Here is a 13,846-nt window from a genome sequence, read left to right on the forward strand (position 1 = left end):
ATCCAGCTTTCAGAAAATTTATGTCCTCAAGACCTTGCCTCAAATGAATACATTAGATCACAGATCTACAAAACCTGAGAAACTGTATAAATGGATTAATCCCATTGGAGATGACATCAGCATTTCCTCACCAGACTCTTCTAAATTTCTTCCAAGGCTTTTATTTAAATTCTTTACTACCTTTACCTGAGAAGGACGTGTCAGATTGTAAGCTTTCCCTACTTTGTGAGACAGGGAGAGAAGGAAAAAGAAACTTTAGGGGTTTTAAAATCTTATTTTACTCCTAACAGGTTAGATGGAAGGAGAAAGTATCTTTTATGAATAATTAGTGAACTATGTTTCTGTAACAACTGCAAAGTATGTGCTTCCACATGCAGTGTTTTCATGCTTACAGAGAACATTAAAAATAACACAGAAAGGATTGAAAATCAAACCATCATGTTAAAAGCATGATATGCTGTCTCTGTAACAAGCCACATTTACAGTAATTGGAAAATTTCTCCATGTGCTGGCCAGCAATGATGTTTTTTAAGTGTTTTCATTTCTAGTGAGGAAGTGTTATTATTTCCACTTCAGGAACCTTGCCGAAGAGATGCTAGCAATATCCCTCTTGGGGTTCAGGGTTTTTCATCAACAGGCAGAAACTCCACTACTAAAATACCAGTACATGTTTATCCTGCTTCAACTCTCTTTTAACCTTTTCCCTTCTTAGGAAGCATCCAGATGCATTGCTTCACTTTATAAAAGCAAACTGAGCACAGCCTCAGTTTTCTGCTTTAAGGAAATGATATTTCCATAAAGTAAACCAGCACCCACTACAGAGAAGGGCTTTGGTAAAATCTTTTTCCATATTTTTTTGCTGAGGCCAAGGTCATTTTGGTGTTGGCTAAAACTGAAGTAGGTTCAATATTAATTGCAAACTCTTCTGAGACAAACAGCCTGACAGACCTTTTCCATTAGTTGTATTCACATTCAGCCTCATACCAAATCTGTCTATAGCTACTTGTGTTTTTTTAATTTGGTTTTCTGTAATGTTTATCCAAGACAGGCCAGTGCTAATGGACTCAAAGGATTCTGTGCCCAGATATAGATGTGGTTTCAGCCTGACGCTTGTGAAGGAGAAAAGGGTTATCATGACCAGGTAGCTTAAACCAGCTAACATTAAAGTTGTTTTCTCTACAAATTTGTTTTTGAGTTATCTGTTGGTCAGCTGTTCCAATTCTGAATTAAATATGCCTTTTTGAGAAATTCAAAATGTTTTCAAATTCAAATTTCAGTGAAACCTCAGACATTCTTCTGGTCCTGGAATACTCAGTATGGTTTGTGCTTCAGCATACTGATTCTGAATTTCTGCTGTATTGCAAAGTTATACTGAATGAATACTAAATGCCTTATAAAAGCTTCATTTCCCAAACCTTTTTTTCACTTTATAGAATTTCTGGTATGTTCTTATGGCAATTTTCCTACAAAAACTCCTGGCATTACTCCTTCGTGGACTATTTCACACCTCCCCCTCACTTGATGCCATTTGAGTATTTAGCATTGCACCCTCCAATTAGAAATTACATACATATACTTTTTAGTCCTGTTTTAAAACAAGGTTTCTTTATGTAAAGGCATAGTACTGTTCATAGCAGGAAAACAGAAGCCAGTAGTCAGAAAACATTTATACTCTGAAGCCTGTGGGGCCTTTAGGACCATATAACATATTTCTCTTCTCTGAATAAACAGCCATTTACAGCTGAAATATTCTGATGTTGCAACGTTTACCATGATCTACAACAGAAATAGCAACTACATGTGAGCCAAAAACCAAAGATGAAGCATAGCTTGCAGAAGAAATTGTATACAACTGAAATCACCTGAAATCCAGTGCTGAGCTGTGCATTTGCCATCTGTTTATATAGGCAATTTCTGGGCTGGAGGCTGATTTTGGTGCTGCATAAGCAGGTTATGCAGAGTAAATTCTGCAGTTCTTTATGTTATTCTAAACTTTGTTTAAAATGTTGTTCAGTGGAAAAACAGTGGCTTTACCACAGCAGAGTATATAATGCCAAGTATTTGTAAGACAACAGTACCAGTATGCTGCTTTATTTTTTGCTTCCTGTACTTTTTCCTCATTTATACAGAAGGAACTTTTAAATGCTTGAGCAGGCATGGAGGATAAAATACTGAAATCAAGCAGTCTTTTGACAATGCCAGGATTTAAATGAGTGCCTTCATGGGAGGGTGCCACAAGGAAGATCTGTTTCTTGGATGCATCCCAAAAGCTCCCCATATATCTGATGTCATGCAGCAATCCCTATGGACTCCTAGCAGAAAATGCAACATCCAACAGGTAAGCCCTTGCTCATTTCCCCGGTTCTCTGCATCCCAGGTTTCTGGTACTTCTGGTCAATTTCCTTCTGTCTTCCTTCAGTTTTATTGTCCTCTAAACTTCCAGCTATTGCCAGAAATTACTTTACAAAGTTCTACACCGACTGATTTTTTTTTTTGTTTTTCCTTCAGCCTTTGCTGTGGTATGCCTGCTGCTGTTAACTGTGATGAAGATTTCAGACCCTTCAACTGAAGTCTTCATAGAGAAAGGTAATTGTTACTTTCAGTACATATCTTTCAGAAAAAAAATACCTGATTTTCATTTGTACCATTTCATGGTTTCGTGGACAGCTTAAGGGTATTCATATTAGATTATATCATTGCAGTCTTGAGACTTTTGTCCTTTAGGTGTGATTTTAGAATGGATGGTGGCTACTCATTCACAGTCTTGTTCTGTCAGTGTGAGTCTTCATCTTTTCCACCATTTGATGATGTTAAAACTTAGTATTCTGTTCCTTTGTAATCCTGACCCATAATAGGTATTGCCTTATATCAGGCTGTTGTGTATCTTTCATCAAGTTCCAGTTTTTCCAAACCTATGCCCACTGAGTAACTAAGACTGCAGATCTCCTTAATTGCAGAATTGCAGACTTCCTTAAAAAATAGACATTCCAAGTCTGCCTTCCATTGGGGTGAGACTATTTGGATATAAAATTTAAATTAAACCTGGATAATGTGAGCCCAATTGAAAACAGCAGTGGCAGGCAGCAGCTGTAGCTGGGAAGAGCATATACTCAGTCTCTAAATGTACAAAGAGACGACATAGTCACTAAAGCTAGGGGTTTTTTACTCTCTGTGGCACTGCTGAAAGCATAACCATGCTGACAAAGCCATAGCTGGGTGATTTACAGTCCAGTACTTCCATGAGGAGACATCAAAATGGAAGTCCACTAGAACCCAAGTATGAGCCAAACCAGCTGGCTGTCAGTTATACCAGCCTGGGTGGAAATGGATGGAGACTATGTACCATGATCAGCAAAGAACAGGAATGCAAACAAAACATTAGGTGAAACAAGAGCACCCTGGGAATAGAAATTGTTTCAAGGAGCCTGTGTTGGCCAACAGAGACCAAGGACAAATACCAAACAGCCTCAACTGAATAAGCTTTAAACATTTTATAGAAAGCTGAAGGACTTAGTCTAATCCAACTTATTTATGTGAGTGTTTTGTGAACTTAATTACAAATTTAAAATGTTTCCAAATGAGTGGAGTGCTTCTGTTACAATAGCTTGTCTAGCTGGGCTTCGCACCAGCTGCCTAGACACTGAAAATATTTCTCATCTTGAGGTGTTTGTGATTTCAAAGGACTCCAGAACTTGCAGAGACTACCTTAAATCAATTAAGTAGATGAAGGCTTCAGTTATTGCTCTTGCTGTCTCTGGTTAGTTTTTTGTTGGTTGTCTGACTGGTTGGTTTATTTTTTGCCTTTGTCTCTTGGTGTAAATCTTATGACCATCTGAGCTTATGTGAAGTGCTGCAGTAGGCTCCGAAGTCAATACCCAGGCACACTGATATCACAGGTTACCATGGAGTATTTATTAAAGGCCACACAGAGGTGAAAACTTGCTCTCAGTAACTTTGTGTCTTACATTAAAGGGCCTGGCCTTGCAGTTAAGTTTATCCCTGAGCTCCCAAGAACCTACCAGACACATGGGAATAGATGCCTTGCCTCAAGGAACAGTCAGCAAAGAAGGGAGCAGCTTGTGGAGCTCAGTACACTTGAAATTAAGATGAGGAGCTGGTCTCTACAGCTGTTATTTGCTTCACATGTGCCCAGAGACAGGATAGCTTGTGGTTACAGAAGAAGCTGATGTGAGGGAAGGGGATCAAGACAGCGTTTGAATTATAGGTGTCTAAAATGAATGGCAGCATAAGAAATTGTAGACCCAAAGGCCCCTGAGCCCCATAAGCCTTTAATCTACAATGCCCAGAATAATAGTGAAAAAAAGCTGGTCTGGCTTATTTTCCCAACTAAATTAACTGTAAGCACCATAGTTATTTACAACATGCAGAAAGTGTCAAGATGACAGTTAAAGTACTTACTTTATAGAGGCAACATAAATATTGTTGCATGTAAATCTCTCCCAATCCAGACTGCAGGATTTGGTATAATCTTTGTTAGGTGGTGATTTTTTTCCATGAAAGAGGAGAAATGATATGAAAGGAGTTGGTAACTTTACAGACCCTTTCTTTTCGTGATCCCACCTTGATTTAACAACTCAAAAATGATAAAGACAGATTTCTAAAAGTCACGCGCACAGTTCAGCTGTGCCACAATTCTGCTACCAGATTCACCCAAAATACTGTTTAATGAAAACAAACGCTTCTTACAAAGTCAGCCCCATAAGATGCACTGTAATGGGGTTTTACTTAAACACATTAGACATCTTGTTTAAGAGCATATTTGTGTTTCATTTTCCCATCTTACCCTATCAAGCTTTATTGTTTTACAGTTTCTACTTGATCCTGCATCTTTTTCCCATCCAAGTTTTTTATCAATGACCAACTATGTGCCTGAGCAACTTGGAGAAGTTCTTCTGTCGCAAGTCGTGCATTTGAGACGCTGCATAGGTCAGGCTGTCAGCAAAGCCGTCGTTTCTAACGGGAAGAAGAGTGGAGGTCAGGTTTACGGAGTTTTCTGTTGAGAGCCGAGCAGTGTACGCGTCTCGCTCCCTCCCCGCCCGTGCGGCAGCCCCGGGGGCGGTGCTCGCGGGCCCTGCGGCCGCTGCCCGGGGCGGGGGTGGCCCGGGCCTGTCGGGCTCGGCGCGGGGCCGCTTCCCCCTCGGCGGGGCCGCGGCTCTTAAGGGCGGCGCGGTGAGGCCGGCCCCAGAGCGCCGCCAGCCCTCCGGCCGCGCTGCCGTGCTCGGCCCGCATTGCAGCCCAGGCGAGGCCGGCAGCGGCGGGGCGGGGAGCCCCATGCGGCACGGGCGGCCCTAGGCTGCGCGCCGGCCGCAGCATGCCGCTCCCTGTGCGTTTGGCGTGGCTGCTGGGGCTCTGCAGCCTCTGCCGCGGGTACTTCGAGGGGCCACTGTACCCCGAGATGTCCAACGGGAGCCTGCACCACTACTTCGTCCCTGATGGGGACTACGAGGAGAACGACGACCCCGAGCGGTGCCAGCTGCTGTTCCGGGTGAGCGAGCAGCGGCGGTGCGGCGCGGCGGCGGCGCCGGGCGGCGGGCTCACCCTGCGCGAGGAGCTGACGGTGCTGGGCCGGCAGGTGGAGGACGCGGGCCGGGTGCTGGAGGGCATCGGCAGGAGCATCTCCTACGACCTGGACGGGGAGGAGAGCTACGGCGCCTACCTGCGCCGCGAGTCCGCCCAGATCAGCGACGCCTACTCCAGCTCGGACCGCTCGCTGAGCGAGCTGGAGGGCAAATTCCGGCAGGGCCAGGAGCAGGGCGGCCGGGAGGAGTCCCGCCTGGGCGACAGCTTCCTGGGGCTGCTGCTGCACGCCCGCGCCCTGCTCCGCGAGACCCGCCACGTCTCCAGCGGGCTGCGCGACAAGTACGACCTGCTGGCGCTGACGGTGCGCAGCCACGGCGCCCGCCTCAGCCGCCTCAAGAACGACTATCTCCGCGTCTGAGCTCCCCTCGGCCGCTTCAAGAACGACTGTCTCCGCGTCTGAGCTCCCCTCAGCCGCCTCAAGAACGACTATCTCCGCGTCTGAGCTCCCCTCGGCCGCCTCAAGAACGACTGTCTCCGCGTCTGAGCCTCCCCGTTGCTGGGGTCACCGCCGTCCCGACCGCCCGTCCCCCGCAATGCACGGCCCTGGCGCCCGCCTGGAAGGAGCACCTCCTTGGACAAACCCTAGAATTATGAAGCTCGGAAAAGACCTCCGAGTTCATCAAGTCCAATCTTTGACTGAATACCACCACGCCTCCTAAACCACAAGTGCCGCATTTGCTCGTTTTTGAACGCTTCCAGGGATAGTAACAGAAAATACATTCTTCTTCATGGAAAAAAAACCCCTTATTTATTTTACCTTCCAAACAAATAGCACAATTGTATAAACCAGGAGGTTCGAGGTATGTTTAAGTTAATGTCCGAGGTATGTTTAAGTTAATATCCCATATTCAAAAAAGCTACCTTCTGTTATATCATTCACCTTTGGTTGCTATTGAAGTAAGCTCTCTCATGTCTGATTCCCTTTTTTGTTTTTTGTATCACCTGCCCTGCTGTGGCTCACCTGCCCTAAGTGTAGTTGAAGTGAGGTGCTGGCCAGCTCCTTCCAGACTCCTGTGTAGCAAATTCTTAAATTGCTTTTGTTGTTAGTCCTTCAGGGTGACACCTCTGGCCCTCTGTTAAGTTCCTTTCTAATGCTATGTATTATATGCTCCTTACATGTTGTTCCACTATGTAAAGCTGTGATTTTCATTTGTGTTTGGAAAGATGGGAACTATTCTGGCAGGATTGGTATTTCCAGGCTTGCTTATCTGTGACTCTAAGCTATCATAACCCTGAGAAGCAGCCAAAAAGGCTTATGTCAGATCCTGAGAATGCTGGTAGAGATTTTTATAGCAAAAAGAATGAGCCCTAGCACTGGTTAGAGTTTTGGATCCCAGATTTGAGAGCCAGGAGCGTGTTTCTAAAGCTGACTAAAAGGTTTTGTCTGTGCAAACACATTGAATTTTCTTGTTGGTGCCTTTTTACTTTTGCTAGCTAAGTTATTAATATAACTTCGTGGTCTTAGACAATAGCAAAAGTGTCTGGTAGGAAGGAGGGTGGGGTTTTTAGACTCGTTGCTGTTTAACTGACAATTTTGGGTAATGTGTCTATTAGGTTACAGATACTGCAGGCAGAATACCTGTTGGGATGAAAAGAGTTTATGGGTTGTTGTAATAAATATTTGAAAACAATGTTAAAGTACATTTCTGTTATTAGTTTCAGAGACTCTCTTGATTTTAAAACATTCTGTTGGATGTGTCTTTTCAGCAAAACATTGGAAGTTTGTAGCCCTTGCCAAGTGAAATAACTTGCTTTTTAGTAAAAACAAATAAAAATGTACAGACCCATGAAGTAATCAAGTTTCATTAAAAGCAACAATACAAAAGGCCTTGTGGGCCAGACTTCTTTGAGTTTTTAAGCCTTTTTAAGCACCCATGGAAGAGAAGCTGATGTACTTCTGAGGTCTGTTCCTGTTAACCCTGCTCCCATTTAGTTATACTTCAGTCTGCAAGCCATTCAGTGGGTAAGTTACTCAGCATTGCAGTGGCTCAACATAAGTCAGCTTGGACTAGAGTGCTGAAGGCACCAGGGAAGTCTCATGAAGGTAGGTGCTTACAGAACCAGACAGCTCATTTTGCTGAAGGCAGTGAAATGTAGTCTACTGGCAAGATACTTTACATGTCATTTTGCATTTTTAAGTCCTCAGGATCTTTAAAGATTTGCTGGGAAAAAAAACCAAAAAACCATTTTATTGGTTGACTCTGGTGGAACCACTCAATGTTATTTTTCTGTTCTCAAGTTAGAAACTATATGACAAGTTCTAGCTCTTAAAAATTCATTTATCGGTGATACTTCCCTTGCCACTAGAGATGGATGGCACAACAGAAGAGTGAGCCAAGTCACTGAGTCTTGTGTGCTCACTCTCTTAGCAAAACATAAGAGCATTTCTGGGCTGGACCAAGCTCCAGAAGTGCTGACACCAGTCTCCCCCAAAGATGTCATGCAGTTCCATTTGTGCCCAGAGGCTTCTTAAGTGAAGTTTAAGTCTGTGTTTTACCCACTTTGAGTCATTTGTTATAACATGAAGTAAATAAACATCAGCGTTTGTTGTAACATCAAACTGTTTGTTACAACATCAGTAAATAAACAAAAATGGCATGACAGTGCTATTTTTTAGGCATATGAGAGCAGTATTCTAATCCTAATAAAAAGCAGTAGTAGCATAATACCGCTTCTTGAATATTCTTTAAGCAGCTTGACTGTTCTGTTTGCAGTAGCAAATGTTTGGTCAAGCTGAAACTATTCCAATGTGTGCAGCATACCAAAAGAGTAAATGTTTGCAGAATGCTTACTTTGCAAAGCAGGAGATGTGTGGGTATTTACAGAATAACTCATTCGACCCAATGCCCTGTAAATTGTCATCTAATGAAACAAGACTGTGGTACTTTATAGTCCACACTATAGTCCACACTATTTCATATCATATATGAATACTTGACATTCTTTTATGTTTCAGTAAAACATAAACATTTTTCTATTTTAAATATGGCAGAATTCTGATTTTATTTAAGTAGCATTGATTTCAGAAGGCTTTAAATGGTCCTTTCTAGGAGAAAATGAAGATATCTGAGTCTGGTCTATGTATAAGTTTAATACAAATGGTCCATCTTATGTGGATTTGAAGAAGCCAATACAAAAATCTTTTGGGAAATTTAAATCTACTAGAGTTTGATTTACATAATTTTGGCTGACCAAAGCAAATATGTACATTAAATATATCATTTTTTGAGTCAGAGCTGATATATTAAATGCTTTTCATAGAGCTGCCTGCAAGAACTGAGTGCTTAGTGATATTCAACAGTTTAAAGTTTTAAATTCAATTTTTTTCTTTAAAAACTATGAAAACTATATTGCAATACTCTTTGCAATCTTATAAATGTCTTGCTTTTGCTTTTTATCTAATAAAACTTATTTGTTTGGGAGGTATGAAGATGCCCTGGATCTGGATCTTCATGCAGCCTATTTTAAATAGTAAAGGCCCTTTTATCATTGAAAATGTGGTAATTACCTTTAAGCAGAGAGCTTTAAAAGGATGATTGTAGCAGCAGTAATCCCCATTATGTTCTTATGTTAAAATATTATATTGGTACTAGATTTTTTCTTTTTCAGAATGCAGAAGTTCGAGCTAAAATTGAGGTGACAGCTGGGCTTTTTTGTAGTTTTCTAAAGATTTTCAAAACATGTATTATTTCTGAATTTATTAAAGAGTTGATGGTGCTGAAGAGCAAATGCCTTTTCTGGGGAAAAACAAGTGCTGCAGCTGGAACAATCATAGAGAGCTCACTTAATATTTAAGTTTTTCATCAAGGGGAGCAGGCTGCCCAGAGAAGGTGTGGATGCTCCATCCATGAAAGTTCTCAAGGCCAGGCTAGGAGGAGCTCTGAGCAGCCTGGTCTGGTAGAGGCTGTCTCTGCCCATGGCAAATGGATTGGAATGAGATGATCTTTAAGGCCCCTTCCAACTCAAAGTGTTCTATGATCAGAGTCAGAGCGAGGCACTAAGGGACCCACCTGCACTTCTCTCCAGGTAGCTCACTTTTGAAGGCAGTGCTCTGATGTGGGCATTCTCACATCTACTGATACACACAGAACAGGAGAAGCTCAGAGCATGCACAAAACCATTAACAAAAGCTTGAGAAAGAAATTGTGTTGCCTTGGGCCAAGTGAATGGTTGGGGATTTGGAGGGGAGTGTGCAAGCTGGATTTCAAAACTGCGATGTTCAGTTTCACAGGTTGGCTTACCCGGGACCATCATCACAAAGAGAAGTTAAGGGAAACTTCCAAAACCTCAGTAAGCCTTTAAAAAAACCTTATGTGTGCCAAGCTGGGATGTATGAATTGTCTGAAGCTAAATTGTTGCTCCTATAGGTTGCCATGTACTCAGATGCAGATTGGCAAGATGTAAACCTCATAAGCAAAAAATATACCTGGCTTAGTCACTAGAAACAACCTTGTGAGCTACAGAGCTCTGGTCATAATCTTGTCTAGGAAATGTGTATTTTGTGGAGAAATTCTTTGGATGTGTCTATTACTGTTGGTGTGACTGTTTGTTTAGATGGCCTTCATGTTGCTTTACCAGTTTCTAGCTCATGCTTCTTGAATATCAATTTTGTGACTATTAAAGAAATTTTCAGGTAATGCTGAAGTGTTGTGAGTGAAGTGCATTTCACAGCCACTATTCCTGAAGTACGCCTGTGGATTCAAAGTCTGTAATTTTTAAAATGTCTTTTAAAATGTATTTTTACTTGCAGTTCATTGGGGCAATTGTTTTTTCATTACCTAGATCTTTTTTTGGTGAGCCATTAGCAAAACATAGTTCAATTTGTGGGTCTGCATTTCATTCCTATAATATGTGAAACTGGCAAAAAAACTGTGCTTCTTTAAAAAGCTGTTATTAGAACATATGTGTAAAAAAAAAAAAGACTAAAACTGCCTGTTTTATTTTCTTCATTGAGTTGTCATCCTGCCTACAGGATCAATTTATCACTGGAAAAGGCAGAATTTAATGACTACGTCTGTAACAAGGAAAACATATGGTCTCCATAACCATTACATTTTTAATGATGTGGCTTGGACAGAGCCATTCCTCCTTGAAAACTACCTTACCTTGGGAGGTACTGCTGGCAGTCTCCAGCATGCCATTAACATTCTTTCATAAGAAAAGACAATGCCAAGAGTATCATGTTTTCTCAGATGACAACCTTACTGTGACTGCAGACGCTCCTTATAGGTGCTTAGAAACTGTTTAGTAGTCATTGTTTGTGTCTAAACTCTCTTGGAGGGTCGGGGAGGAAAGTCATTGGGGTGGGTTGGCTTAGGAAAGAGATTCATTATCCAGTGAAGTGGATAATGTGAATATTGTTAAGAGTGTGATGACAAAAAAAGATATATACTTGCGTGATATTTTCCATACATTTTTCCACTCTGCAATTTTTTCCCTGTGACAGGGAAACCATCGAGTAGTTTTAGTGTTATAATAGAAATTTACTATTATTAATGCTAATAGTTTGGTATTATATATTTGGTATATAGCGTAAATACTATTATGTACACTAAAAATTTGGATATACTCCAAACTGCAAGATGGTTTTTTTCTGTGTACTTGTTATCTCTTCTTAGTTTTGTGTTAGGTTTTAATCCACGAAAATCAGTTCAGTTGACTTTTAGTTTCTCAGCTGGATTTATCTAAGACCTTTTTATGCCTTTTTTGGGGTAATGATTAAGAATTATTTCTTTTACACTTTCTGTGTGGACAGTTTTTTGGTTAATGAAGAGCAGTTAAGTTTTCTTAGTAGCAGACTTTGTCCTTTCTTAATTGATATTGTTTTGTTTCTAATTTACTGTAATTTATCTGAGATTTGTATTAAAGTAATGCACTTTTTACTCAGGATTCAAACAGAGGTACAACAAAATGCAAGCTAATTCATAATTCATAACTGGATCTGCATATAAATTAGGATGCTATTAAATTTGTGACTTTAAATAAAATTTCACATCCTCTAATTTCAGAAGAGTAACCCTAGAAAAAAGAGCGAATGAACAAGAGGCCATCTTCATCTAATCTACCAGATGTAGATTACATCTGGTGTTTAAAAGCCCAGGTTCTTTTGTTCTTTCCACACACCACCACCACTCCCTTTCCCTCCCAGGAGGCTGAAGTGGTTTTCAGGCAGTGTCTCCACTGCAGAGCTGTGCAGCCATGAAGGAAGGTGGGTACACAGGGCTCTGTGCCTTCACGGGGCATATTTGCTGTTGGCTTGTGAGGTAACAGCATCAGACAAATGTTTTTGTGCAGACACTGGCACATGTGGGCACAGAGCTTGTGGTGATTGGGAGTGGAGCTGTGGCTGATTCCCAGTGGCTTCAGCTGTGCAGGACAGGTGAGCAGCACTGAGAGCAATGAGCCCTGGAGTGCCAGGTGTGCCGACCAGCCATACAGGGAACAGAGGGCACACAGGTGCAGTGCATGTAAGATGAAGAATATAAAAGGCTGGATTAAAGAACTAGATGGGCAGATGTCTGCAGCCTTCTGAAAAGGTGTGGTGTGGCAGTGGGGGTTTGAAGATGTTTAGTCTCTCCCTGCCTGTTGCGGGGGCCAAAGAATCAGCCAGCAAAGGAGTGGTTGCTCTCCCCTGGAGAGCCAAGCCTTGAATGAGGCACACCTCAGTTAGGGTGAGGAACCCTTCCCGCCCATGATCCTTCGCAGTTCTATGTTAATTGTTGTACCTCATTGGTTTTTCCCTTGTCACTCCTTCAAGTTACGTGTATTCCATTCATTACTAGTTTCTCCCTGCTCTCCAGTTCCCTATATAAACCCCTATTTTTCCCTGTGAAACTGGAGCTGCTGCCCCTGGCTCCCTTCACAGAGGGCCCTACTCTAATAAAGGTCTCCACTCTGTGGAACCTGCCACACAGTGCTCGAGTCTCTTTTCTCTTGTCACCACCGCTGGGCTGAGAGCTGAGAGTCACTCTGCTGCTGTGATTGTGAAGACCCAAGGTCCTGTGTAGCCTAGTTCTAAACTGCAGCAAAGGAAAAATATTCTGCAGTTTAGAACTAGGCTACACAGGACCCTTATATTCTGGTCCTGTGTAGCCTAGTTCTAAACTGCAGCAAAGGAAAAACCATCTGATAACTCCAGTAGGCCTTTGTGAGTCAAAATACTGAAGCCCAGGACATTTTTTTGTGCACAAATTCAGCTGGCAAGACTTCGGTCCTGGTAGCATCAATATGTTGCCCTGTGAGCTTAAGAGCAAAACAAGAAGATACTTAATAAATATGCAATATTTGACATTGATAAAGTCATTAAAATACATATGTAATGACTTATTGATCCAGGGAGCGTCCCCTGAATTTTTCTGAATATTCAAAAACATTAGACCAGAGCTTTTCTAATTCTAGCATCTGTACACCATCGTTCTGCAGGAAAGTATGCAGCTGGCTTTAAATAAAAGAGTATATCCATAGAAAGGCTGTGAAAGGAGAGAGGAACTCTCACAGAACCCTGTTGCTAAAGTCATGTTTACAAAGCTTTTCCTTGCAGGGAGGTGGATTCCATGTTTTCTATTCCACAGTATCCACAGCAGGAGTTCTGGTGTATGTACTTTCATGCTTTGGATTTTGAACATGGTTAGTAGCAGCTCTGGCTTTTGGTTTGTGGAATTGGTTTTGAGGTGTCTTTCTGTGAGAGACTGAAACATTATGGCTAAGGGCTCAAGCATTTTTATGAAGGAATTTGCCCTTTATGGCAAAACTGCACAATGAAACTGTAACCACCAAAGCCCACCCCATCCTGAATGTGCCTTCTGACTGGAACTGAGAGTTCAGCTGCCTAAGGGGACATGAGATAACAGTGACAGTACTCTCCAGTTACCTCAGGGCTAGGGAGAAGTAAACAAGGCGGGGGAAGAAAAGGTATCCAGAAGAAAGCCAGACCCAGCATCTGTCCTGAAAATGAGCTCTGGCTGTGTCCAGGGTGGGGGAGGCCACAGACTCACCTGTTGAGGCCAGGTTTGCCCTCCTCCCAACCAAGGGGAGAGGAGGTTTCAGGGCTGTTGCATCATCTCTGGTCAGAGGGCATGGCAACAAAAGACAGCCAAGATGACAGATCATCAAATGGAAGGGATTTTTGAATAGATATGTCTGACTATATCCTCTGTCAGTAACATATTGTGAAAAATGCCTATTTTATGATTGGCTTTTTGCAAATATTGAAATGAATATTATATGTGTTATGTTAGAAGGTTGC

At 42.1% G+C, this 13,846-nt stretch overlaps 1 protein-coding gene across 1 annotated transcript; it reads left to right on the top strand.

Annotated features, from left to right (window-relative positions):
• Window positions 1-5,241: 5,241 nt before the first annotated feature.
• On the top strand, window positions 5,242-11,176 carry FIBIN (fin bud initiation factor homolog). Its single transcript, XM_059473651.1, has one exon. The coding sequence runs from the start codon at window positions 5,333-5,335 to the stop codon at window positions 5,957-5,959; it is 627 nt and encodes a 208-aa protein (XP_059329634.1). The 5' UTR covers window positions 5,242-5,332; the 3' UTR covers window positions 5,960-11,176.
• The last annotated feature ends 2,670 nt before the right edge of the window (window positions 11,177-13,846 follow it).

The sequence above is a fragment of the Ammospiza nelsoni genome, chromosome 6 (genome assembly GCF_027579445.1).
Source record: "Ammospiza nelsoni isolate bAmmNel1 chromosome 6, bAmmNel1.pri, whole genome shotgun sequence".
Taxonomy (NCBI): domain Eukaryota; kingdom Metazoa; phylum Chordata; class Aves; order Passeriformes; family Passerellidae; genus Ammospiza; species Ammospiza nelsoni.